The following is a 26,562-nucleotide window of genomic DNA, read 5'->3' on the forward strand; positions in this document are numbered from 1 at the left end:
AAAATTGTTGAGGAAGAAATGTGAGCAGGCGATGTGTGAGTGTTAGGAAACACAACAATACGTGGGACCATATGCAGTTAGTAACGTAAAGCTACGAACTCATACGAGCTCATCACCACTGGAGTTGTACGGGAAGCATGTTGCAGGATATAGTTTGCGCCCTGCAGTGGGGGGAGGACAAACTGGCAAGGAGAGGTACCACCCACGTGTCAAGAATGTTCATCCTCATTGGTCAGACACCGTACAACGAGACGCGTCCCTGCACCTAAAATCGTTGTCCTTCTTGGTCGACCACATCGATATCGAGTTTTCTAATTGCAAGTTCATTTGCTTTGGGGACGCCCAGTCCCGAGAGGACATGTGGACCTCTCCAAAACTCGCCATCAACAAAAATAAAAAGACAAATGTAATACCAAATAAACAATTTTTTATGAATATAAATTCGTTCAAGATATCTCTTTTTTAAGTGCAAAGAAAACAAATAGTTTTTAAGAATATTCAATTAAATATAAAATTGCAAAAACTACCCAAGATGTCAATTTCAATTGTTTCAAATATAATTATTTTATCAATTTTGACAAAGAAAAAAAAAAGTGGACGTTAGAAAGTCGTAACGGCTATATTTTGTTTGAACTTCAAAACTATCATTACGATTTTTGCACTTCCCATTTCCCCAATTTCAACGGGTCTTCTTCTTCACTCTAGCTCTCCGTGATTCCTCGTCTTTCCTAAATTACCTTTCTTCTCTCTCCACAATCGTGTTCAGAAATCCGATCTTGGTGTTCCTCGATTACGCCCTGGTAATCTCCTAATCAATCTTGAAAAATTTTCCCGGAAAATTTCCATTTTCTTGCCCTAGAACTATCAGTTTTCAGACAGAAGCTTTGAGATACTATTCTGCAGATCCGACTATGGCTCCAACGCCTTCGTCGAAATCGAATCAAGGTCACACGAGCCTATTGAGAACTCCTCAAGCGAAGCGGCTCAATTTCCATCAACCTAGGGCACAATCTTCCCCTTTCCCCAATTCCGCCACTAAAGACTCCCAATCGGAGCACCCAGTTGAAGTAATCGGCCGGATCCGCGACTATCCGGACCGGAAAGAAAAACCGGTGTCGATTCTGCAGATAAATCCCGACGGCCAGAGCGTTCGGGTCCGGGCCGATTTCGGGTACCGCGATTTCAGCCTCGACGGGATTTCTCTGTCGGAGGAAGAAGATCTCGACGCTTTTTACAAGAAATTTGTGGAAGCGAGGATTCATGGAGTTAAATTGGGGGAGAAATGTACGGTTATGATGTACGGACCGACCGGCGCCGGCAAGAGCCACACCATGTTTGGCTGCGCGAAGCAGCAGGGGATTGTGTATCGGTCGCTGAAGGACATTTTGGGGGACGGAGGAGACGGCGGAAATGAAGCCGCCGCCGCCGCCGCCGGAATGTTTGTACAAGTTACAGTTCTGGAGATTTACAATGAAGAGATATATGATCTTCTCTCGAGTAATTCTGGTGGAGGGCTGGGTCTCGGCTGGCCTAAGGGCAGTTCCTCTAAGGTAATATTATCAAAATCCCCAAAACCCTAAATCTTGAACTTTTGGTGAAAATAACATTCTGGTCCTGTAATTTGTGACTTATTGTATAGTCCCTAGATTCTTAACTGTCCAAATACAGTCGTATGTTTTCAATGAATCTGGTAAATTTCATTTGATTTCATTGTAGAAATGTCAGAATGTGAATATGTTCTATTTTTAAGATCTTTTAAAAGTAAGATCTTAATAATAGAGAGTTTGCTTTCATATATAGCTGAGAAAATGGGGTCTATTTTGTTTTTTTGGACTGTGTTTTCTTATGGGATTGGAAGTTTGAAGCAATTTGGTTGTTGCAGGTGAAGCTTGAAGTGATGGGGAAGAAGGCAAAGAATGCTACTTATCTATCTGGGAATGAAGCAGGAAAGATTTCCAAAGAGATTCAGAAAGTGGAAAAAAGAAGGATTGTTAAAAGTACACTCTGTAATGAGAGAAGTTCTAGAAGCCATTGCATGGTATGTTTGAAAGTTTTGAGAACTGTCTCCTTGATCTAGATGATGAACTTTTCATAATTTTTATGATCTTTTGGTTTATTCACAGATAATCCTCGATGTGCCAACGGTCGGCGGACGTCTCATGCTAGTCGATATGGCTGGTTCTGAAAATATAGAGCAAGCTGGGCAAGTTGGATTTGAGGCAAAAATGCAGGTGAAGACTGTTTTTTTTATTTTTTTATAGCAGTTGTTTTTTTACCCATTTTTTTGGTGTGGTATTTAGGACTAAATATTTGCTTCCAATCACAGACAGCAAAAATTAACCAAGGTAACATTGCCCTGAAAAGAGTGGTTGAATCAATTGCTAATGGTGATTCTCATGTGCCTTTCAGAGACAGTAAATTGACTATGCTTCTGCAGGTATCTTTATTCTTCACCTCAGTAAAAATATTTGGCGGTTTTGAAATTTTTGCTGGTTTAGCTCAGATTGTGATTATTATATTGGCTTTGATTGATCCTATCCTTCTATCCAGGATTCTTTTGAGGATGATAAATCGAAAATTCTTATGATTCTGTGTGCCAGTCCTGATCCTAAGGAATTACACAAGACAATCTCCACTCTCGAATATGGTGCGAAAGCCAAATGCATCGTCCGTGGTCCACATACGCCAACTAAGGATAAACTCGGCGGTGATGATTCTGCTTCTGCAGTTATTCTAGGGTCTAGAATTGCGGCAATGGATGATTTCATCTTCAAGTTACAAAAGGAGAACAAACTCAGAGAGAAAGAGCGAAATGAGGCACATAGAGAGCTGATGAAGAAAGAAGAAGAAGTATCAGAATTGAGAGCTAAGCTCGAGCTAGCAGGGTTGAGAGGATCGGGGGTGAGTGAGGAAGAAATCAATTCAAAGGTGAATGAGAGAACCCAACTTCTGAAACTTGAGTTGGAGCGGAAGCTCGAGGAGTGCCAGAGAATGGCCAATGAGTTTGTCGAAATGGAAAGGAGAAGGATGGAAGAGAGGGTGCTGCAGCAGCAACAGGAAGTCGAAATGTTGAGACGGCGTTTGGAAGAGATCGAATCCGAGCTACTTAATTCGAGGGATGCAAGTAGCAATGATGTGAACAAATCAAGGGACATGGATGGCTGCAGGCTTGCCAAAAGGCTCTTAGGAGGAGTTTATGCTAGTACAGATGCAGGGATGGTCAAGTCTATGGACTTAGACATGGACGATCAAGAACCGATTCGCGAAGTGAAACTCGTTGGTGGCGTGGATAGCAGTGACATCCAAAGCCTGCTAGACAAAGTGAACGAGACGGTGGATCACGATGTGTTCTCATCACGATTTGGGGATGGGGATAGAGTATGCCTGAGCACCGTGTTCGAGGAAGAGGAAGCAGAGGACGAAGAGGAGAAGGAAGTTATAGAAGAAAAGAGAGTCTGTACAGTTGAAGGTCTTGCCCAAGTGACACCAAATGTTGTGAACAGAAGTCAGAACAAAGATGATTTTCTCAAGGATAGATCAGAGATCGGCATCGGATCGATAAATGACAACAAATGCTCCAAAGACACAGCATTCTCAAGAAAATTGAGAATTCAAAACATATTCACACTTTGTGGGAATCATAGAGAGCTTTCTCAACAAATCGCCCCAATGCCCGAGAATAATAGATTAGATGGTACTGAAAATCAGCTCCTATCTCCACTGAAGACAATTGGTGAGGTCCAGAAGAAGCCTTCTACACCAGATCACTACAGTCAAATTCTATCAGACCTAACGGTAATAACATTTTCCAGTTTCGAAACTTTTTCGTTTCCTTCGTAACAACCAATCACGATTCATTTTCGTTCACGTTTCAGAACAAGAATGGAGCAGCATTAACAGAGAATGAAGAGACAGTGTTGCAGCCTATAAAGACACCAGTGAAGGGAGTAGTAAACAGCCCAGGAGGAACTCTACCATTGAGTCCAATCCCATTGTGCTCAAAGGAGAACAAGCTACCCGTCACGCCAAACAACATATTGCAGCAAAGCGATGGCCTATCGCCGAGGCTCGGTGCCACGCCGTTCATCACTGTAAGAAGACACTAATGGGGAAGATGAGGGAGATACATGTTGGGGAAACTTCCTTTTGCATTTTGCAGTGGCTGATGAATATATAGAGATTAATATACTCTTGGTTTGGACTTTGAAGTTGTTAATAGTGATTCATTCAATCTTCATCAATGTATTCAATCACATCTTATACTTTGTTAAATATGATATTGTTGCTCTTCCTTCTCCTTGTTCTTCTTGTGGGTGCAAATAAGTTCTTTGGTTATTTATTGCTACCAGGAGAAAACAGAAGCCTATTTGAAAACTATTTTTAATTGGCTAAAACATTTTTCACCATTCCACAATAAACGGATATTATGATTTATTTTGCTTACATCCTAAAAAAACGTTTATTTTGTTTACCATTTTTTCCATGGCGACAAGGAACATGTTAATAAAAAATTTCGCTTCAAATTCTGGCTTTCTTTCCTTTAATAGTAAGGCGGAACATGTTAATAAAAAATTTCGCTTCGAATTCTGGCTTTCTTTCCTTTAATATTAAGGCGGTGCGTAACATTTGCAGAGTCACAACAATTAAAATCAATCTAGAGATGAAATTTATTTAAGGGGCGGTTGCAAATATGACAAAAATATTTAGTAAAATTAGTAAAATAACAACCATATTTAGTTTTTTAAAATATAACATTTAAAAAAATGGATGTCCAATTTTAAAAGGACAACTTTACCCAAATGAAATACATCTGTAATATATCTATAATATATATTACTATTGATACATGTATATGATATACATTTGATATACTACTAATATGAATGTCTGATATACATATGTATGTGACATACATTTGATACATTACTGATATGCCAGTCCCAATACCTATATTAGGTAGATCATGATGCAGAACGGAGGCCCGAAATTGTGGGAATATTTCTTTGGCCCCTCTTTCGAAATACGTTACTCCATGAGCCCCGTAAGGAAAGGAGTACTTTGTCATTCCTCGATTCTCGGCACCATCGGGTCTGCTTCTTCCCAAACATCATCGTTATCTCAGGTCTCGCCATTTCAACCCATATCTAATGTAGCCCACAGCTCGCCCCAAATCCTACTTTGATATATTATATCAGTGAAAATTTTTGTTATATTTGAAAATTTTAAGAAATAGGTAAAAATACATAAAAAAATTTTGCTATCGTGCAATTTTTTCTTTATTTAAATTAGAGGTAAAATTTTTAAAAAATATAAAAATACATGTGAGGATTATTTATGACGTGGAGCAAATACCAAATCTTGTTTTTTTTTTCAACTAAAAGAAATTATATAATAATTGACCTTAAAATGAATATTTAAATGTATTATATATATGTAACCTTACAATAACAACGGATCCGTGGCGCAATGGTAGCGCGTCTGACTCCAGATCAGAAGGTTGCGTGTTCGATTCACGTCGGGTTCATATTCATATTTTTTCTGTTTTAAATCATGATATTCCTTTTTTTTTTTAATAAAGAAATTCTCGTGCTCTGCTATGTAAAAGTTGGGCCGACTAAGGCCTCGTAACATTGTCCTCGATTTGCGCCTTAAACTTAATTTCAAGGCCCAACGTATGGTAATCCAAATTGGGTCTCAGACTCAGCGGCCCAAATAATTTCAGAGCCCTAGACGGACGCTCTTATAAAAGGCAGTTGGACACAACTATTTCCTCTCCCTTCCATCGCGCCGCTGCTCTCAACACTCGCACACACGCCAAACTCCACAAGCCGCGAGAATGGTGAGATTCTCTCTGTAATTCGCAAGTTTTCCTCTCTTCTCTTAACTTTACTTTCCTTTCAGTTGGTTTAATCTTGCTCATTTTGGTGTTTTGGTTGTGATTCTTTAGCCGTTCAAGAGGTATATCGAGATCGGGAGGGTGGCTCTCATCAATTACGGTGAAGATTACGGAAAGCTTGTAGTCATCGTTGATGTCATTGATCAGAACAGAGTAAGATTTTGCGTTTTGTAGTCAACCTTTTGTTTATTGCATTTCAAATCAGTTTTTGCTAGTTCTATTCTGCTGGTTTTTAGATAGTGAGGAGGAAGAAGAGGTTTTAGTTTTCCCTTTTTTTTGTTTGATAAGTAGATGGAACAGCAGTTAGTTACACCATTGATTCTGTGGAAACTACTACTTATATGCGGAAATTGTTTCATTTTACTCATTGCTTAGGGTTTGGTTTGGACACAGTTAATGACGCCATCGATTATGTGGCTTATGTGTGATTCGGTCCTAGGATTTAATCTTTGAATCTTTGAAATTTTACAAGTTTGATTTTCTTAAGAATTTGACGGATTTACACAATATGTGAGTAAGAAACATATGGCACCGCTGATTATCATTTCAGGGAGTTATGTGTGGAACTTCATGTTTGTTGCTTATGTCCAGAAGTATTAATTTTCTATTCTCAATAATTTTGCAACCAGATAATTTTTTTCTCTCAACTATAGTTGTTTCTCTGGATTTAGTTAAATCATTTGCATGACTAGCTAGATTGTATGTTTGGACAGGCTCTGGTTGATGCCCCTGATATGGAGAGATCTCAAATGAATTTCAAGAGGCTCTCCCTAACTGATATCAAAATTGATATCAAGAGAGTCCCAAAGAAGAAGGAGCTGATTGAAGCCATGAAAGTTGGGGGTATGTAGCAATTCCTCATGATTGTGTACTTGTAATTTTTTTTTCCTTGTGCATAATTGTTTTTCTATCCAATCAGATGTTCAGAAGAAATGGGAGAATAGCTCTTGGGGCAGAAAACTGATTGTTAGGAAGAGAAGAGCATCGCTCAATGACTTCGACAGGTTCAAGCTTATGTTGGCTAAGATTAAGGTACACGCCCTTTCACTTTTCCATGCAGCACTTTTTATTTGTCAATGTCAGTTATCATATTTGAATCTATGAATTTATATTTATGCAGAGGGCTGGATTGGTTAGGCAAGAGCTTGCAAAGCTGAAGAAGGCTGAATCTTAGAGGTTCATTTTTTCAACGGATTTTCCCATTTTGCTGTCCTTTTAACTTCTATAGGGTGGTTGATTCTATAGTTCCAAACTTTTTGTAGCAGTATTTTCTCAAGTCATTGTGTTCAACTTCTATTTTTAATCTTATTATGCTGATTTCTTATTTGGATATCAATTGCCAACTTTATCACCTTCTATGTAAAAGGTCATTGTGTTAATTGGTTTTTCATACTTATTGCATGAGAGTTTCAAATGAAAGGCGAGGTTTTGAGTTATTCTTCTTCAGGATGATAGATTTTGAGGTGATATTTGGTCAGTAGTATAGTTTTTATATCTACATATAAATCAATGGGGCTAATTCGGTGTTTCATTTGAAGATTAGAATCTCTATTTGATTAGATGGCTTATTTGCTTACAAATTATATAATGATTTCATTTAACTGTTGTACATTTTGAATTAGACTAAATTATTAGATATTAAAGTTTATAGATTAAATCATTATAAAATTTGTACTATAGGAACAAGATTGTTATTTAATATATATTCAAAAGTGTCTTTCTAGCCATGGAATTATTTTGCCATATGTTTTTTCCATGCGTTTTTTAATTTCATTATTGAACAAGTGTATATATTTATTTATATCCATAGTTGGGAGATTTTTAGACTCAACTTTATTGTTGAGTTTGCGCAACTTTGTTCAAATTAAAATGATCTTAGATGTATGGTTGATTCATACTTTCCCCTTTTAGAGAATATTCATGCTATTTGATGAATCCTGAAATATTTGATTTGATTCTTTTTCCATGTAATTTGATTGGTTTAGATTGTTTCAGTTATTTATTCAAAATATCTAGTATTTATTTAAATGAAAATTTTAATTCTACATTATATTCTATGTTACAATTTTTTTCCTTCGTGCCGTGGTCAGTTGGGAAGATAGCAGCATGCTTCTCGATATTCCTAAAACAGAATTCATGTTCCAACCTCTTCAATCTCAAAATTTAGTCAAATAATTAAATGATCAATTTGACAACCCTTTCATTCAAATAAGTGTTTTCTCATGGGATGTTAATTCTCCCAAGACTTTGAAATTCTTATTCACGTCCACTACGATCAACTTTTGAAAATTTTGTTCAAAAACATAAGTACAAATATGACTTTCTTTGAAAAAAAGAATAATAATAATAATTACGGATAATATTTTTCTAAATAAATTTATTAAGTATTGCTTTACTAGATGATAAGAATCACTTATTTTTATATTAATTAATTATAATAAATTATTGTCACGGTTTGCTTTTCCTTCAATATTTGCAATATCATTTTTTCTGTTATTTTTTTCACATATTAAACTTTAATTTTGTTAGATCTAGACTCCTGGGTAAAGTAAACTTTACTATTTGTCTCTTCTTACGTAGTAATTTCCATTTTAAATGAAGAAAAAAACAAACGAACAAACAATTTAAAGAACAAAAAAATCCAAAATTTCTCACATTGGGAATAAAATGTCTGTTTTGTTTTCTCAGTTAGTTTATGCCGTTATTAGTCCAATCAAAATATTAATAAAGTTATAACGGTTCGCTTGGCTTTCTCTCTCCATTCTCGTCTTCCTCCTTTTATAATGAAATTGAACAAAAAAAAAATTTATAATAGAAATAATGTGTTTTAAAATGCTTTAGAATCTTGACTATAACTGAAAAGAAATTCTCAAAAAATTAAAAAATATTTAGAAGTAATTTGATAAATTCAAATATTTAAAAAAGGTTAATGTAAATAGCAAAGTACTTAGAAAGACATAGCTTAAGTTATAAAACAACTCTATTCTAATTAAGATAAATGCAAAAGTATTGAAAATTAAAATTAGCCAAAAAAAATGCAAATATTCCTAAAAAAATAATAATAAGAGAGAGAGAGAGAGAGAGAGAGAGAGGAAAATGCAAATGTTTCTGTTTCAATTAGCGAGTTTGTAGGCAAAAAAACTCAATTCTGTTTGCTTTGCATTCTCCTTTCTTCAAAGTTTTACCTGACTGAACTGAAAATATTAAAGCTGAAACAGAATAGACCGTTACTCCACACTAATTCTTTTCATTTTGTTTTTAACTGATAATAAAAATCTAATAAATAATTATCCTGCCAATTCATTCAACCTAAAAATGGAGCCTAAGATAGAGATTCCCTCTCTCTCTATTTCTTTCTACAAAATCTCATTTCTCAATTAGACTTCTTAACGACTTCAAAACACTCCCCACTAATTACCAAAAATTATTTTCCCCCAAAGAAAATCCAAAAGCCTTTGACTGATAAATCCCAGGAAAATCTCTGGTTTTTCCTTTCAATACCACCAAACCCATCTGAATATTTCTTGTGTTCATCGAGGGCTCTCATTTCTTCAGAATTTCAAAAAATGGGTATCGCAGATCTTCGTCTCAAGCTCAAGGTAAGCCCCGTAAGTTTCATTTTTTTTTTGTTTTTCTCGAATCTGATTGATGGGTTTTTTTCCTAGTACTGTTCATTGCATTTTCCCCCCTTTTTTCTCGGAAATCGTATTGGGTGCGATTGAAAACCGCCATTCTTCGAAAATGGGCCACCGGAAAATGTTGATTTGGGTGTAATTTTTTGAAGGCGTTTCGATTGGGAAGGTTTCTGACGAGGAAGAAGAGGCGGCCGTCGGCGGTGAATATGCCGTCGTGGATGGCGCCGGTAAACCACGGCTACCACGTCATCGACGATCAGTCGTATTCGAGTATTTTGGAAGAAGAATCGAATTACGACTCTGTTGTGGTGCAGAGAGAGCAGATTGAAGGGATTGAATTGTGGTTTTTTGGGGTTTTTGATCCTCAAATTGGCGACAAAGTCCTCAAATTCATGCAATCAAATTTCTTTGACAAGAAGTTTAATGAGGTAAATTTCCAGATTCCTTCCATCGTTGAGCACTGTTTTTTTTCTTTTACAACTTTTCTTGCTTGCCAAACAAAGTTTTGAAAATTAGCTTTTACATGGTTGTTCGGCTATTTTGTATTTAAAATCATCCTATTTGATTTTGTGATTTTGAAATGAAGAATCAACTCTTGAGGGCTATTTTTTTTCTCTCTGTTAAGGTTATTTTGTGTTTATATTCCATGAAGAATCAATTTGATTGCTTAGCTTGTAAAAGTTAAGGTTATTTTGTATTTGAAATATGTTGAAACTAAGAATATCTCAACTTTTCGAAGCTAGCTAGCGTTTCACAATTGTTGTTTATTATATGAGAATGCGTGATTTTGAAATGGTCAATGATTTGTAAAAGTTAAGGTTGTTTTGAATTCGAAATAATTGAGTCACTAGTATGTGATTTCGGGGCGAAATGAAGACGGGAATGTTATAATTTGCAGTCTCAGGTAAAAGCGAAGGGGAGGGAAGCAATGAAGAAAGCACATCTGAGTGCAAGAACAAAGGAAAACAAGGAGTTGTGGAAGAAAATGGGATCAGCTTCGGCTTTGGTAATAGATGGAGAGAGGCTGGTGATTGCTAGCATGGGGGACTATAAAGCCGTTTTGTGTGAAGATGGTATTGCTCATCAAATAAGCTGCGATCGACATCAAACCGACCAACGTTGGCCTCGTAAACTAATACCTGGTAATCTGTCTTGCAAACCCGACAACAAAAAACCAAAAAACCCTAAAACCATATCGATTGTGATATAAGATTAAGGAAACGATCAAATTCTATTCATGTACTGTCTAAGGTAAACAATATCATATCGTTGAATTCTTTCTCAGGAATGAAGCCTCGAAAAAGCTTGGTTGCAGTTGAAAAAATCAAATTCAACTCTGAAACCGAATTTGTGATTTTAGGGAGCTGTGGCATATGGGAGGTAAGATATTTTTTTTTTTTTTTAATAAACTCCAAGAATTTTTACATCTTCTGCTTCAACAGATCTGGATTCCCAATAAATATATCAAGACCCACTTTTGAAAGCAAAATCATATTTTTTAAGCATCTGTTTTATCTATTTATTTATTAGTATCTTCAAATTTACTGCAATACACGTTCATTTTCAAAGCGCTTCCTTCAAATTCAAATATGGTTTTTTTTTTGTAATTTAAAAAAATTATAAATAAAATTGTTACCAAATCAACGTTCATAATGGAGCAACCACTATCTTTTCCAACTTTTTTAAGACAAGATTTCACCTCTACCATGAATGAGAAGCAATGAAATTCTCTTTGACTTGTAATAAGATTTGTTTATATATTATTTTCTTTTTCTATGATAATAGTTCAGACAATTTAAAATCAAATAGCATTAAATAGCATTATTCTCAATTTATAGATCACTTGAAAATAGTGGTGTTCACCTGTTCCCGCCCAATCCGGTAAACATCCCTATTTTCAACTAACCTATATATTGAAAATATGACTGCTAAATGGAGTAGGGCTCCTATTTCAATCCCATCTAACTTAGGTCACCTAAATGGAATTGAACAGGAACGGGAACGGGAACGTATTCTCCATCTCCGTCCTCATTTAGGTGATAGAGATAAAATGTCTTCTATTTTAGTGGAAAAAAATGAACACCCTAAATAAATAAAGTAGTGCACATAAAAGAACTTTTCCTATGCATACTCTTATTAGTTTTACAATTGAGATTTTCTTGTGGGCTTTTATATATATATATGATGTGAAATGATTTTTTTTTTTTTTTAAATGAAGGTGGTGAAGAATCAAGAGGCTGTCAATCTGATAAGACATATAGAAGACCCACATGCAGCAGCAGAGTGCTTGGCCAAGGAAGCTTTCAACAGAATGAGCAAAAGTAGCATTTCTTGTCTAGTCATTCGATTTGACTAATTTAATTCCTAATCCTTTTTTTCTCCGTCATCTACTTTCTTTCTAATCTGTTGACAAATTTGGGCTATAAAGGCTATGGTGTACATATGAGCCATATGATAATTTTTTTTTTTCTTTTCTGTAATAGTTTCTTGGGTTGAATTACATCTTTCATAAGTTCTCATCCAGAAACATTAAATTTTTGGAGAGGTTATTGCTTAATTTTTCTTCAGATGTTCTCAACATTCATTACTCATAACAGTTTCAATTTTTTTTCTTTGTTATTATAAGTCAGCCTAATTTTTTAAAATAAAAAGTCAAAGTCAAAATTGTTATTTTAAGCCCAAAAAGGTTGTACTATAAATATTATTTTCCCTTTATCCTTTTCTTCATATATTTGAAAAGCCAACTTTATTAAAAGAAGGCAATTTCCTTGAGAAAGGGAGATCTTACTAGTTGGATGGTCCTCTCCTTTGAAGGGCACCCTTTAAAATAAGCCCTACAAAGTAGGGGAGCCACTTAGAGCAACATAACAAGATCTTAATGTGAATGAAGTCAGTCACTCTAAATAAAACTTCTAGCATGGAAAGTGAAATGGTCACTTTTTGAAACTATATGCATAAAATAAATGGACAAAAATAAACAGGCAAGTGAAAATAAAGTTACCCCTAATCTGGAAGGATTAGTCACAATTTACAATCAATTACATATGTAGTAATCATATCTCAGTGTCCTCTAGGAGGCTGGGGATCAAGTTTTCATTATATTGTCTACTTTTACCCAATAAGAGAGAAATACTGCCATTTTCTCGTATTGCGAGTGAAATAAATGGATTGTCCACAATAATAGGTAGATGTGACCAAACTGAGCATAGCTCAATGAGAACATTAATTGATTTCCCACCTAGGTCAAAAGTTTGAATTCTCAAATAAATACTATATTCTTGATATAAAAAAAAAAAAAAAAAGCTGGAAGTTATGAGGGCAAAAATAGATATCCTATAAAATGCAGCTGCTGCTTTAGAATTGATATTCTCAAATCTGAAATATCGCCTCCACTATAAGAGGATATTTGTGGGCAGCAGACAAGGATAATTGGTGGAATAAATCCACACAAATATTCTTATCTCGTCTGAATTCTCCTACTCTTGTAATAAAAATAAACAGCTACTAAATAACAGTAAGGCTGCGAAATCCATGATGATGATTGATTATCATATTCATGCCACCAGTGTCTTATTAGTGTTACCATAGCATAACAGTAGAAGTACCTATTATATCAGACTTGATGGCTGTCCCTCTGCTCGGCTATCAAACGAGCAAATTGGAGAATGACACAGCCCTCCAAGTCCCTCTTCTCTAACAACCATTTAGACAATAGAGGAAATAATAGGATGGCATCTGACCTTTTCCTGGAGATGTTCCTCCATTCCAAGTGGTCCTTTTTTTTTTTCCTGTCTGGTCATTACAGGCTGCAACCAGCTAAACAGTAGATCAAATGTTGCATAATTTGAAACTTGTTTTCATTTAATAAACCATAATGGATACTACTACTACAGGGAAATTCATCACTGAAACAAACATGTAAAAATATACAATAATGACCATGTTTACGATAATGTTACTGGAAAATTTTTTTATATAGCCACAGTAGGAAAAGAATAAAAAAACAAACCGTTGTATCCTCCTTCATAACCCAATCAGGCTTGCGCCACGCAAAAGACGAGCTTGTACTTGATGGTTCCACAACTTTACACACCTAACAGAACCACCAAATCGCGTCATGTAATCTTATCAGCTTCTCTTTTCACTATTCTTGCTTCGGAAAGGTGATAGCAGGGAAAATGCACGAGCTGTAGCAAGAACAAAAGATTCATTTGATCTTGAGATCATAATGGATCTTACAAGATGAAGAGAAGACAATAGGGGAAAAATAAGAAACATGTCAAATTTTTAGAAATGCTTACACTTCTGAGTTTTGCTGGCAGTGGGAGTTTCATCTTGAGAGATCAGATTTTTCAGTGTAGGGACTGATGGCAGCAAAACAAAAGGGGGGTAGTTAAAAGAATATAAGGTAAAGGGAGTAAGATATAAGGTAAGCTCACAAAACAAGGTCAACAGAGAAACACACATGAACTTTGCTCCAACCAATGAAACAGTTAAAAGAATCAGAGAGCAGATACTAGTAGTTATGTAGGGTGATATATTCTGACTTCTTGTGAGAGGTTCAGTTCTCAATATTTCTGTCTGATATGGAAATATATAAATGTGAACTATCACACTATGGTAAATGAGTTTCGCTTCATGATGAAATGTTGTCAACTATTATGACAATAAAAGAATGCTATTTCTGAAAAGTTAACATCATACATCAAAAAGTTCTTTTATTAAATTACAAGTTTAGTTCATGAACTTTCAAGATTGTGCTTAATAGATCCCTGGACTTTAAAAAATGTCTAATAATAACCCTAGCCTATCAATTTTGTGTCTGATAGATCCATAAAATTTTAAAACATGTCAAATAGATTAAAAATCTATTATACACTTTCAAACTTTAGGGACCTATTAGACACAACTTATTAGACACAACTTTGAAAGTTTAATTTAACCTTCATTTTTTAAAAAGGAATTATTGTTATCAGAAATATTGGCATATAACTGATATCTCAACATGTTCGATATGCTTCAGAAGTATCATTTCAAGCAATTAAAAAGTCATCTAATAGTAAGTTACCTTCATTAGAAGTGGTATTCGTCCCAACATCATTGGCTTCTGAACTATTTGCGCTGATATTATCTGATTCGTCACTATGCTCATCTGTAGCTGAGCTATGATTCTTTCTCCCAAACTTCAGTAATAGTCTAAGTCCTTTTGATGATTTTTTTACCTCAGGCTTCTCTAATGCTTCAGGAATCTTTTCCAATTGCACATTTCCATAATCCGAAACGTAAGCTTTGGTGGTATCGGTGCCGGATGCTGCTGCAGTCTCCAAATTTGATGGGGTTGCTTTTGCATACTCTGACACGCGAGTGCAAGGATCTTCAAAAGATGAAACACGAGCATGTGGAGCTTTATACGATTTTTCAGTCATACTCGGAGAAGAAAATTTTTGTGCTTCCTTATCTGCACTATCCACTGTCACCTGAACATTTGAGGTTTATATATAAGGCTGAATAGGACACTTGGCATCATTGTCCCAAATATAAACAACAAACAGAAAAAAAAAAAAAAAGACACTAGACCTTCCAGGATGGCAGGGTATCAATCAGTTAGTTAGATCAAAGAAAAGAATATAAAGATGCTTTTAAGTCACATAGAAATTAGGTCGAAGTGGAAAAATTATTGAATTTGGCTTGGCTACCCTCTAATAACCATTGGATGCAGTTTTATGCCTCCTAATATTAGATACAGACTCAAAATACTTTGTAATTTCTCTGTCACAGTATAAAGCAACTGGCACATTGTGGTGGCCTCCAACAATTATTCTTAAAACAGAGACAGGAAATACACACAAAAATAATCAAATGAATTCTTCTCGAATCACTGATTGGCTTGTTGAATATATACCAATAGTGTTTCTGCATTAATATTTACCCAACGCATCAGCAATAGGCATGGTCTTCAATTTCTTCTTGTTTTTCCTTTTCTGCCTTTTTCTTTTTTGGGCACTGTCATGTGATAATAGTAATGACCATGAAAATTAATAAGTTAAATTACAAATTTAGACCCTAAATATATACTTTAAAAAATGTCTAACAAGTCCTGAACTTTCAATTTTATGTCTAATAAGAACTAAACTTTGAAATGGTCTAATAGGTCATTCGACTTCAATTTTTTTGTCTAATAGATCATTCCTCAAATTCATGGAGCCATTAAACACAAATTGAAAGATTGGTATCCTATTGGACAGAAAATTCAATTTTGCATCTAATTAGTTAGTATTTTTAAATTTTTCAAAAAGATCACAGGCCTAATAGATACAGAGTTGAAAATTCAAAAGACTTGTTAGACACTTTTCAAGTTTAGTGACCTATTGGACACAAGATTTAAAGTACAAAAACTTGCTAGACACTTTCTAGAGTTACGGTACCTATTAAAAGTTCATGGTCAAACCTTTAAATTTAAGCAAAATAATAATCGTAAATGATCTCCATAGTTACTATTATTTTGCTTTGAAATATTGAATGAAACTAGAGAAAGAGAGATGTGCAGCTTCAATTTGCTGCATTCCATCTACTATCAATGCCAATGAGTATTATATTTTAAGAGTTCAACTTGTGCTGTAAGCATCATACAGTTCAAAGAATTCTCTGATAAAACTTTCTACATCTTAGGTAGCAGTCAATCATACCTCATGAGAATGCAACTGACCGTGTGATTGGTGTTTGATGGGTTCTCTATCGAGATTGGACACTCTAATTTGCGAATTCGGAGCATCAGTGGCCAAAAAATTGGATGGGACATCGGTTTTTCCCTCCATTTTATGCTTGCTATATGTCCTTCGATCGTAAAGATTGTCTTCGGAAGCAAGATCTGTATGGATGGAGGTCTTCCCACATTCTAGCATAACAACAGTCTTCTCAACAACAGGGTTGTCATCCACTTCATTATTATGTGAGTCTTTGACATTGTTTCTTCCATTGGAAGCGCCTGCAGAAGCTGTAGTACCAGGTCCCTTAGGTGTTCTAATTTTAAGTTCTGGAAGAGTTTCAGCCTTGCTCTTATCCAAATTCATTATGGCAGATATCTTTTTTTTGCTGTCCGACTCATTGGTTATTTTTGCCTTTGAAGCTAGCTCGACACTCCGTGTCCTGACAGAAGAAGCGTGATTGCTGGTACTCATTTTTGGCTCCGATAATCTTCTAATTCGAGCCATGGATACTTTTTTGTCACTTGTAGAATCGCTGCTCTCTTTCTTTAGTTTAGCCAATGAAGGTACAGATTGACTCAAGCGGTTTCCAGCCGAGTGACTTCCACCATTCAACCTGCTGGGTTTTGCAGCTTTGTTGGAATCATTGGAACCAATGGAAGGTGTTCTGATGGGAAACCTTTGCAGAGGAGACGATGGTCCTGGATCAGAATCGCTAAATTTTGATCCCTTCTGAGAGTTGGGTGACATTTTTGTTGGCAGTTGCTTTCTAATTGGCTGAGAGGGCAATGATGACTGAGCAGTGATACTATTGCCCCTAGCTGCAATTCTCTTCTGCCTCTCTAGCTTCAGAGTTTCTATTCTTTTTATTGCTTCGTCCTCCTGGATAGAAAAGGATCAAGAAAATTTAAGAACAAGTCATAAATTATCCTGGACAGCACATAAAAAAATTTTGCAAGCCAGTTCAATCTGGGAGTCATGCCTAGCAAGAAAAATAATATACATAGCAGGATAAATAGTAGCCATGTCACTTAATCCCATCTGATAACGAGCTTGTTTTTAGATTTATGTTTTAAAAAATTATGCTTCTTCATAATTTCTACAATTTTTATTGTATGTCTTTCACCTTTGTTAAAAATGTGTTTGAGTTCTCAGCAAAATTTCAAAAGCAAAACAAAGTTTTTTAAAAACTATTTTTCTTTTTAGTTTTTAAAATTTGGCACGTTTTCTAAAAGTAGATAGGGAAAAAAAACACATTGGCGAAACTAAATAGTTATCCGATGGGACCTTACTACCCACTTAACATGTGATTGTGAAGCTGAGCATTTTGAACACAATACCTTCTCCTTTTTCAATTTCTGGAGATCGGCTTTATATGTTCTTAGCTTCTCGGCACGTGCTCGTGCTTCATCTAAAGGACTCAACTTAGAAGGCTTTCCCTTCCTTATTGGCCCCCCAGTTTTTCTATCAGGAGTAATTTTCGATTTTTGATCCTTGTTCAACTTTTTAGCCCCTTTCCTAACATCGGTTACCGCTTCCTTCTTTTTGTCCACAACGGCTACACGTCCAGAACGGACTGGCATTTCATATTCTAAAGCAGGATCATAACCAGCAGCAGGTTCACTTTCTGTTTCACGCTTTGGCATCAGATTCAGTACATCTGGCTCATAGGTAACAGCTCTATTGGACGTGTTTTCTGCATTATGAAACGAAGATGGAAACTCAGAGTCCATGTCCACAGCACTTCTGCCTTCCTTTCCAATTGCATCCATTGATATCGATCGCAATTGAACTATGTAAGAATCACCATCCAAATTATTTGAGTAACTTTTATCGAAGCTTTTTGTTCCATTATCAAAGCTATTTACAGCTAATGGATCCAAATGGGCATTCGAGTGACTATTATGACTTTTTTGTCCATAGACCATAAAATCATCACTGCTGGGCCTTCTGTAGCCATGTCTTCCTCCATCTAGTTCTGTAGCCTGCACATTCGCACGCCCGTCCCCACCAGAAAGACTATCTTTTCTAGAAGTTAATAACTCGTCATTTGATGCCCTTGATACGCGGTTGATTCTTCCACCAACTCTATCAATGTCCGTAGCACCATTTTCTTGGATTTCATATCCATCCCGTCCTTGACCAATTAATGGATCATCACCAACTTTATTTTGTCGTCTTTTCTGCTTGGTTTCCCTTTCCATGGTAAACATACTTTGATCGGCATGATGTTTGTCGTCATCGGCATCTCGAAGTAAAAGGTTTTGGAATGCCTGCCAATGTCCATCTGCTTCTGGGGATACCGTTTTTGCGGGAGTGTTTGATTGATCCCCAAAACTTAGATGCTTTCCTTTGCTCTTCGAGGATCTAGTAGATTTCGTGTGTTTAATTTCCGGACTAATAACCTGTGAATCTCCATCTTCCCCACTTTCGCTTCCGGATGGTGAATCCGTCTCACTGCCGGATGAGTTATGCCTCTTTGATGCAATGTAGTTGATGTTGCGGATGACAACCACACCTGATTTCTTTTTACTTAATCGGCCAGCTTTTCTCAAATCTTCTGAAGCTTCTTTCTCCGACTCTGAATCATCAGGTGTTCCTGTTTCCAGTTCAATGATGTTATCTCCACCATCCATGGAATGCTTTTTGCCTCCCATTTTTTTCCCGTCACCAACTCTAGAATTCTCTGGTACTGGATAATGTGGATGAAAGAAAGGGCTACCTCCTGCATAGTTCTGATAGTAAGGCATTCCTTGCATGGGGTACCCTTGAAAGACAGGTAATGCACCTGGAGGAGAATTCATGGGCCATGGAGGATACACATGATGAGGATACTGCCCTTGAATATACTCTTGATGGCCTGGTGGTGACTGGTATATCATAGGTGGATTTCCATCTGGGCAAATGAGTGGACAAAAAATATTTTAACCCAGAATTGAAAGGAGTACAACGAGCAGCATTTTATAAGGCACGTGCAGGATATCTAGTGTTTGTTGGTGCAAAGATTTGATACATAACCAAGATACTGTAAGCTAAACCTTAATTACTATGGCCCTGTTTAGTAAAATTCTGTTCTTTGTTTTCTCATTTTGAAAATTAATGTTATAAACATTACTTCCACTCTCTAAAAAGATTTTCAAAATCCAAGCCAAATTTTGGAAACTCGAAAAAAATTTGACAGCTTTCTTTTGTTTCTCTAAATTTTGATAAAACTTCAAATATATTTTCAGTAAGTGTCAAAGAAATTGGGAAGAAACAAGCATAATTTTAAAAAGCAAAAAGCAAAAGCAAAAAACGAAAAATGAAGTTGTTATCGGAGCCTATGTGATTAGACCCCATCAGTTAAAATTAGTCCAATGCTTACTCTGACACAAATATAATGATGTAGCGTGGACATTCTAAGTCTACGACAATAACTTGGGAGATTCAGTTTAAAAGCCATTTTTCCACGACAACTAGTTTAGATTTCTAATGTTATCGTATCCCACCTGCACTGGCACCATTACCTGCATTCCCCTTATTTGTTGGAGATGGTTCGTTTTGAGATTCGGACCATGCTTCTCTAGATTCTTTCTGCTTGTCGGTCACACTTGTAAGTATAATGCCAGATGTATTCGTGGAAGGGGAGAAGTCGGGCCGGCTGGACAGTGCTTCTGTTGCTTCAATTTCGAGCCATTGGCCACTTTCATGCTTTCTTTTCCATAGTTCTTTGAATTTTACACACGCATCCCTGATTTTTTTGCAGCAAATAATTCACATTATGAGTGAGTTAACTGTTAGAAATATGGCGTAAACTTTTAGAAATATGAATCTCGGCGTACATCAAACGTGAGGCTCCGAAGCTGTTGGCAAATGATATCAATGGAGACATCTGATCAGTGTCAAAACCAGCAGCAACGGCTCGAGCAAATGCCATCCCTTGCTCCTTTTGCAACATAGTTTTTCGAGTCTCCAGGACTTTCAGAAGCTGAGCTCTAATGGAGATCAAATGAAATTATAAAAAAAATACTCAGCAAAGTCATGAAGCTTCATTGGAAAATTGTCCTCAACTAAAGGAGGCCAACACCAAACATACTTTAATTTACTTATCTTGAAAATTTATTTTGTGCGTTATGAAAAGGGTAAAGAATGATGAAAGAAGGGATTTAACCCTGCAACAATAATTTGATGAAATGAAACCGTGGGAGAACCTTTGCATCTGTGAGGTGGAAGTGAAGAAGTGCAAAAGAGATGAGAGGCAAGAACTTGAGAATAAAATTCCCAATTTAATGTCCTTTATGTGCATGGGATTAGTGAAAAAAAAATAATTAAAAAAAACTTTGAAAGATAAGTTACAGTTCTCTAATTGCAATCATATAAGGTTAAAAATATATATTGAAAAAAATAGTGTAAAAATGGAATCAAATTACATACAAGAATTTTTAGGTTGTCACTTGAGATTATGGGTTGTTAGTTATTTTCATTCCATCCAGTCGCCACTTGCAATAGGCGTACCAAGTACATAGGCATATTAAGTATTCAAGATTCTTAGTGAGCATTAGCAATTTGTTCAGTGGCGTAGATTTATAACAAATCAATTTAAGTCAAGAAGTTAGAGGACACAATTGACAATCAGTAGTAATGGTATGTACTTTGAGTTCTCCTCTGACACTGTATGTCCATTTGCCTCCAGAGGGGTTGCATCAGGCTGCCAGATTTTCAAACAAAACAAATTAAAATGAAGTGAATTTTTTTTATTGAAGAACATATTTGAGTACCGTTTACCTTGTACAAAACAATGGCTTTCTCCTCATTACTATCCAGAACAGATTTGCTTGCTGTAAACAACCACAGTATTTTCATTCATGAATCAATATAACATCTAAGGTACATTAATAATGACAGAACTTCGCTTCATATTCAAATATGTAAATTGGTGAAACAGGGAAGCACCACTTTTCCCTCCCAAAAGATAAACCAAATTAGAAGATACAAATGAACAGAAAACCTCTAAATAGACAGAAAATGTTTGTAGGATTTCTTTAAAAAAAAAAAAAGAAAGAAAGAAAGAATGAGAAGAAATGACTGTATTCTGATTATTCAAGATCAGGATATCAAATCAATGACAAATGTTTTGTGCTAAGAAAATGAAAGAGAATATTCTGCATGCCTCTCCTGTTTCTAGTACCTTCCGTGGTGCTTTCTGTAGGCTTTCCTTGGTTGTCATCTACCTGTTAGATGAAACTGGATTGAAAGATGGACCTATTGTGTCAACATGATGAGTTACAATATGCTAAAATATACTTACAACATTCGGCCCCATGTCATTGTTGCCCTGAATTATGATTGCCTCCTCAATCTGTAAGATCTCTGATTCAATAGTGTACACTCGTTCCAAGATTTCGGGGGTGCTTACGAATCGAACAAACCTAAAGGTGGCATTTTATCAGTTTATAACTATCTATTACCATGAAATTGCCCAAAACACCCCAATACTAGGTTAAGTAACATGAAATGAGGAGTTCAGCATGGGGACATGAAAAATCTCCAAGGTTGTTTGGTACTTAATATGGACACATTTACATTGATTCTAGAGCGAGAGATAGAAGTATATTCACTGGATACTATAAATAGAAACATATTCTTCTTGAAAGTAACATTGGTGTACATTTATAAATGAGAGAGATATACGTTCATAATATCAATACTACCTCTCCATGGTACCCTTTGTGAACCATGTTCTATCACTGCGAGGGTCTGGCTCGAGAATAATTGAATAACCACCTTTGGCCATCTGTTCTTGTGCACTCTTCAAGTGAGCAAGAAAAGGATTCAACAAACCAGAAGCAATCTTCTCAGACTTTCCATTTGCAGATATAATCAAATCACACCTGGTTTGTGTGTGAGAGGAAGAAAGAGATGGTCAACTACTAAATAGCAGTATTCACAATGTCATTTGACTATCAAAAAAGTTATAAATCAATAACTCAATTCTATACTTTCTGCAGAAAGACTGAAGCATAAGAAAAAATGCTACAAAGTTAACAAATAAATCTCTAATTTCAAAAATAAATACCAAGAAATCAAAAACTATAAGATAATGATGACAGCATACAGTTCTGCACCAAGAGCTAATCAACGTTAGAGTTTAAGTAGAATAAACAGAATACACTTCTAAAACTGAACACAACAACATAGCAGATCGCTTCAGAAACAAAGAAGTTCATCAGAGCAATTGTTCATACAGCAGCTGCGAAAATCTAATTGTTCCAACATTCGCCAACAGTTTCAAAGGAAGTCACATGTGAAGAAGAATATAAACCTGGTTCGAGTAGGTGTGAGCTGAAAAGTAGCTGAATCAAGCCTAGTCGAAGACCTCATTGCTGATACAGAAAACAATCAGAAGAACAAAAGTTACAAAGGATAATAAAAGAACCAATGAATTATCCGAAAAAGTGAGATCAGAACAAGAAGTAGAAGGAAGGGAGAAAGAAACCGAATCTGCGAAAAAACAGAACATACCGAAAGACTGATGAACAGGTTTGTGGCAGCAAAAGACGAGCTCGGAAGTGTAAGTAAAAAGTTGCAGAAGAAACCTAAGGGAGAAAGGCCATTTTAGCTCTAAAGATGAGCTTTAATGGCAGCAGGCATGAGAGAGAGAGCAGCAGCAGCGAGAGAATCCAAGACCAGACGAGGAAAGAGAGAGCAACTTTTTTTTGTTTGTTGGGCTGAATGGGAAAATGGAGTGGAGAGGAGGGGCATATTTGGAAAGTGGAATAAAGTTGAAAAACAACGGCATGGACCGGAAACGCTGCCAGAAAGCGACACATATGGAGCCGAAAAAATTATGCGAGTTTCTCCTTGCACACACCTCAATTTCTTTCCACACCCACCTCTTTTTTTTTTTCCTTCTTTAATTTCCTTTTTTCTCCTCCTCCTGTTTTGGCGGTTTGTCTAAATATCGAATAAAAATTAACGGATAAAACTAAAACGCGGGTAAAAAGTTAAACATGGAATTAAAAAATGATAAGTTTGGCTGATTTACGTAAAAAAAAAATTAATGATTTATGCAAGGATATGCACAACAGTGTATTTCTGATCGCAGCTCGAACTCGGTCTCCGGACCGATCTGAATACCTGCACAAAAAGGTGAGCACTCCGACGATCAAGTCAGTATAGGTCGGATTCCCAGCTTAGTTCGAGGTCAAAAATCATCGTACTTGATCGTGAAGTGAGGTCTTCTACTTATGGGTGGTAGTCCCGTTAATCTCGCGACGGTTATACCCGGTGATCTCGGGACCGTCGGTTACACCTGGTAATCTTGGGACCGACGGTTACACCCGATAATCACGCCGCTGACAGTTGCTCACATCGGCCCCCACCGAGCTTCCTAGTAGATCGGACCTTGGCCAGGTCGCACCTCGGCCCTCATACTTAGCACCTGTCAACGCTAGTGGTAGTAATCTCGGCGGTCCGAGCTGGGCATGACTCTTGAGTCATCTTGGAACACCAATAGCTGTCATCCACGTGTCCAGGGTATTCTCTCCCCCAAACATTGGCCCCCTCTCTGTCTGGTTCGATCTCGACCTGGCAGAGAAGTTCATTTGACTCGCTTTGGAACGTGGCGACTTCCTATTCGTGGGAAAACATAACTGTTGCGGTGGATTTGTCGTCGGAGTATTCAAATATTCCGACGCTTCAAATTTTCGGGAAGATCCTAGCCGCTCGTTGATTATATGTGTACGGTGGGGAAATTTTTCGATGAGCTATAAATACCCCCAGTCCTTCAGGTCATACCTTACGCTTCCTGAATTCTTGGAGTTCGATCTGAAGGCAGCACGAACCCTTGGTAGGTCGGTCTCTTCCCTCACTTTCTTTTTCGAACATAGTTTCCATGTCGTCCTCTTTTAGCAGCGACTTAGGATCCGATGAGGATCTAGCTCGTAGGTTAGAATCCGAGCTCGAGGAGATAGAAAACTTTAGGTTCTCCGACGACGGGGAGGATAGTGATGCTTCCACTTCGGGTCAGGGTTTGGAATACCCTTCTAGGATACCCGAGCACTACCTCGGATCCCTTCGTAGGGGGTTCGCTATCCCTGAAAGCATCCTCCTTAGGATTCCGGAGGAGGGGGAGAGAGCTGACAATCCTCCAGAAGGATGGATCACTCTCTACTTCAAAATGTTTGAGTACGGCCTCAGACTTCCCCTTCACCCTTTCGTCCAAGAATTTCTCTTCCGAACTGGGCTGGCTCCGGCTCAAGTGGCCCCCAATGGGTGGGGTGTCATTTTTGCTTTGGCCATCATTTTTTGGTTACGAGCTCGGGATAGTGAAGAGGCCGAGCTGTTGGATGTTGACCAGCTCCTCACGTGCTTCGAAGCGAAAGGATAGCTAAAAAGCCTGGTCTGTACTATATGTGCGCAAGGAAAGGCGCAGGAGGTATAGTTAAGGGGCCGACCTCCATCAAAGGATGGGTGAGGAAGTGGTTCTACGCTTCTGAGGAATGGCTTGCAAAGGACGAGTCAGGTCGTTCCTTCTTTGACGTTCCCACTAGGTTTGGGAACCTAGGTACGGAGTAGTTTTTACTTTTTGTGATTAACTTTCTTTCTTGTCATTCAGGTCTAACTCGGACTTTGTCTTTGTGCAGTATCAATCCGACCGGTCCCCGAGCTTACTCAAGCCTCGTTCAACACACTGAAGTATTACAAGGAGCACTTTCCGAGGGGCAGGAAGGTCGGAACCTTGGTGACCGACAAGCTGCTGCTTGAGTCCGGGCTGCTAGATTACAACTCTGCAGTTCGTCCCATTGAATCCTCAAGGCCGAACTCCGAATTAGGTATGCCGAGCTTGCTACCCCCCCTTTTTCCTCTAACTTTGTGCTGACTTATTTCCTTTGTTTTGCAGCCATGGTTTGCGGATTTGCGAGTAACGTGAAATGCAAGTCCAAGGGCCGAGCCCATGCTCTCGAGGCCGCCCAGAGTTCGGAACCCGCAACTCCTGCTGTGGCAGGGCCAGCCTCAGAAGATCCAGCCCCAGTAATCGAGCTGGAGTCTTCTGGGGGTCCTTCGCGGGAGAAGCGCCCAAGGGGTCAGACCGAGGCGGTGAACGTCTTGTCCTTGGGCGAGGAGGTGAGGGAGGAGGCCCATCTGAAGCGGAAGAGGAAGAAGAAGAAGATCACCTCCCCCTTGGAGGTCGGAGCTCGTGGGGCCCTGCCTGCGAGCTTCGCAGATCTGGTGGACGATCCTGAAGCCAGGATGAGCGGGACGTCCGACGTTACAGCACGGTTCAGAGTCGAACCGTCAAGCTCCGGGGTGAGGGACCAGGTAGCTCGGTCTAATTGTCTTCTTGGTGTTTTTCCCCAGGCGTTTGTTGCTTCCATTCAATCGACTCTGGCTGTAAAGGCCGAGCTGGATGAGAGGGAAGCTCTGGCAGCGAGGGAGAAAGAGGAGTTCTCTGCTGGCTTGGAGGCTGCTTCCTCCACCATGAAGGATGAGCTGCTGAAGGCTCACTCTGAGGTGGACATTTTGAAGGCCGAGGTGGAAGCCAAGGCCGAGCTGCTGAAGAAGGAAGAGGACAGACGCAAGGCTCAGCTCCGAGCTACCCATGCTATCACCAAGGGCTTGGAGAAGGAGAAGTTCCAACTCCTCAAGGAGAAGGACGACATGCTCCAGGCGCTTGAAGCGAAGGATGAGGAGCTGAAGCATGTGACTGCCGAGCTAGAGACGACGAAGGAGCGTCTTAGCAATGGAGCCCTATTGGAGGAATCGTTCAGGCAACATCCTGACTTTGATGGATTTGTCAAAGACTTATCTGACGCGGGCTTCAAGTTTCTCATGAAGGGCATTGCTTCCGACATGTTTGACCTTCAGATCGACCTCGGTGGTCTGAAGAAGAGGTATGTCGAGCAGTGGGCGTCTGGGCCTAGCGGCACCCCTGGCCCCCAAGCGTTGGTGGATAAATATGTCAGAGATCTAAACTCTGACTACTCCGATCTCGAAGAGGACCAGGTCGGCACCACTCAGGAGGGCACTCCTCAAACAGGCTCTTAGGCGATCACCCTTCATGAGGCCTTTCTCTATCTTTCTTCTCTTCTCTTTTTGTTTGTAACTGTCAGGGCAGAGCTGTAAGGTCTATAAGCCTTGGCTCTGCTCTCCATTCAATAAAGAAGCTCTCATTTGTTTTTACTTTGTTGCCTTCCTTTCTTTGCTTTTTCTTTAAGCTAAAGCCAATGTCACCTCGCACCTCGTACTTTTGAGGTCGCGCCTTCAATTAAAATACTTGAAATTTTGAATTCGAATCTCTGTCTAGTATTCAATGCATTGCACCAACTCTGGATTTTTGACATCGCAC

General features: G+C 37.9%; 4 protein-coding genes and 1 non-coding gene across 11 annotated transcripts; 4 read left to right on the top strand and 1 right to left on the bottom strand.

The window, feature by feature from the left end:
* Positions 1 to 664: 664 nt before the first annotated feature.
* On the top strand, positions 665 to 4,297 carry LOC111009869 (P-loop containing nucleoside triphosphate hydrolases superfamily protein). The gene is made up of 6 exons (XM_022283099.2): positions 665 to 1,550; positions 1,883 to 2,038; positions 2,124 to 2,231; positions 2,327 to 2,437; positions 2,551 to 3,795; positions 3,876 to 4,297. Exons 1-6 carry the CDS (start codon positions 912 to 914, stop codon positions 4,104 to 4,106), a joined length of 2,490 nt encoding a protein of 829 aa, XP_022138791.1. The 5' UTR covers positions 665 to 911; the 3' UTR covers positions 4,107 to 4,297.
* A 1,155-nt stretch (positions 4,298 to 5,452) lies between these two features.
* TRNAW-CCA (transfer RNA tryptophan (anticodon CCA)) lies at positions 5,453 to 5,524 on the top strand. Its single transcript has one exon. It is a non-coding gene; the product is annotated as a tRNA-Trp (tRNA).
* A 177-nt stretch (positions 5,525 to 5,701) lies between these two features.
* On the top strand, positions 5,702 to 7,332 carry LOC111009528 (large ribosomal subunit protein eL14y). Its single transcript, XM_022282622.2, has 5 exons — positions 5,702 to 5,839; positions 5,948 to 6,049; positions 6,610 to 6,739; positions 6,816 to 6,928; positions 7,017 to 7,332. The coding sequence occupies exons 1-5, from the start codon at positions 5,837 to 5,839 to the stop codon at positions 7,068 to 7,070; spliced, it is 402 nt and encodes a 133-aa protein (XP_022138314.1). The 5' UTR covers positions 5,702 to 5,836; the 3' UTR covers positions 7,071 to 7,332.
* Positions 7,333 to 9,198: 1,866 nt separating this feature from the next.
* On the top strand, positions 9,199 to 12,098 carry LOC111009605 (Protein phosphatase 2C family protein). The gene is made up of 5 exons (XM_022282740.2): positions 9,199 to 9,495; positions 9,681 to 9,959; positions 10,430 to 10,673; positions 10,817 to 10,911; positions 11,750 to 12,098. Exons 1-5 carry the CDS (start codon positions 9,463 to 9,465, stop codon positions 11,885 to 11,887), a joined length of 789 nt encoding a protein of 262 aa, XP_022138432.1. The 5' UTR covers positions 9,199 to 9,462; the 3' UTR covers positions 11,888 to 12,098.
* Positions 12,099 to 13,366: 1,268 nt separating this feature from the next.
* Positions 13,367 to 22,952, bottom strand: LOC111009543 (COP1-interacting protein-like protein). 7 transcript variants are annotated; one of them, XM_022282651.2, is made up of 14 exons: positions 22,737 to 22,949; positions 22,537 to 22,597; positions 21,926 to 22,105; positions 21,523 to 21,643; positions 21,403 to 21,445; positions 21,000 to 21,052; positions 20,867 to 20,922; positions 20,057 to 20,209; positions 19,742 to 19,965; positions 17,576 to 19,131; positions 16,218 to 17,117; positions 14,600 to 15,008; positions 13,833 to 13,895; positions 13,367 to 13,718 (listed from the first exon to the last, which is right to left on the bottom strand). In XM_022282651.2, exons 2-14 carry the CDS (start codon positions 22,593 to 22,595, stop codon positions 13,660 to 13,662), a joined length of 3,876 nt encoding a protein of 1,291 aa, XP_022138343.1. In that variant the 5' UTR covers positions 22,596 to 22,597; positions 22,737 to 22,949; the 3' UTR covers positions 13,367 to 13,659. The 7 variants fall into 7 exon arrangements, 6 of the variants coding, with proteins under 6 accessions (XP_022138343.1, XP_022138342.1, XP_022138347.1 ...); XM_022282650.2 differs by having other exon boundaries at positions 19,724 to 19,965; XM_022282654.2 differs by lacking the exons at positions 13,367 to 13,718; positions 13,833 to 13,895 and adding an exon at positions 15,461 to 15,534 and having other exon boundaries at positions 14,868 to 15,008; positions 16,238 to 17,117; positions 19,724 to 19,965; positions 22,737 to 22,952.
* Positions 22,953 to 26,562: the final 3,610 nt, after the last annotated feature.

This window comes from Momordica charantia (assembly GCF_013281855.1).
Source record: "Momordica charantia cultivar OHB3-1 chromosome 7 unlocalized genomic scaffold, Mcharantia_2.0 BLBB01000007.1, whole genome shotgun sequence".
Lineage (NCBI taxonomy): Eukaryota > Viridiplantae > Streptophyta > Magnoliopsida > Cucurbitales > Cucurbitaceae > Momordica > Momordica charantia.

Coding starts and splice junctions, on each gene's coding strand:
- LOC111009869 (XM_022283099.2), top strand. CDS start 912: ATGGCTCCAACGCCTTCGTCGAAATCGAATCAAGGTCACACGAGCCTA. Junction 1,551..1,882: donor CTAAGGGCAGTTCCTCTAAG/GTAATATTATCA, acceptor TGGTTGTTGCAG/GTGAAGCTTGAAGTGATGGG. Junction 2,438..2,550: donor AATTGACTATGCTTCTGCAG/GTATCTTTATTC, acceptor CCTTCTATCCAG/GATTCTTTTGAGGATGATAA.
- LOC111009528 (XM_022282622.2), top strand. Junction 6,050..6,609: donor ATGTCATTGATCAGAACAGA/GTAAGATTTTGC, acceptor ATGTTTGGACAG/GCTCTGGTTGATGCCCCTGA. Junction 6,740..6,815: donor TGAAGCCATGAAAGTTGGGG/GTATGTAGCAAT, acceptor CTATCCAATCAG/ATGTTCAGAAGAAATGGGAG.
- LOC111009605 (XM_022282740.2), top strand. CDS start 9,463: ATGGGTATCGCAGATCTTCGTCTCAAGCTCAAG. Junction 9,960..10,429: donor TTGACAAGAAGTTTAATGAG/GTAAATTTCCAG, acceptor TATAATTTGCAG/TCTCAGGTAAAAGCGAAGGG. Junction 10,912..11,749: donor GGAGCTGTGGCATATGGGAG/GTAAGATATTTT, acceptor TTTTAAATGAAG/GTGGTGAAGAATCAAGAGGC.
- LOC111009543 (XM_022282650.2), bottom strand. CDS start 22,595: ATGAGGTCTTCGACTAGGCTTGATTCAGCTACTTTTCAGCTCACACCT. Junction 22,106..22,536: donor CTCACACCTACTCGAACCAG/GTTTATATTCTT, acceptor CACACAAACCAG/GTGTGATTTGATTATATCTG. Junction 13,896..14,599: donor GAATACCACTTCTAATGAAG/GTAACTTACTAT, acceptor TGCTGCCATCAG/TCCCTACACTGAAAAATCTG.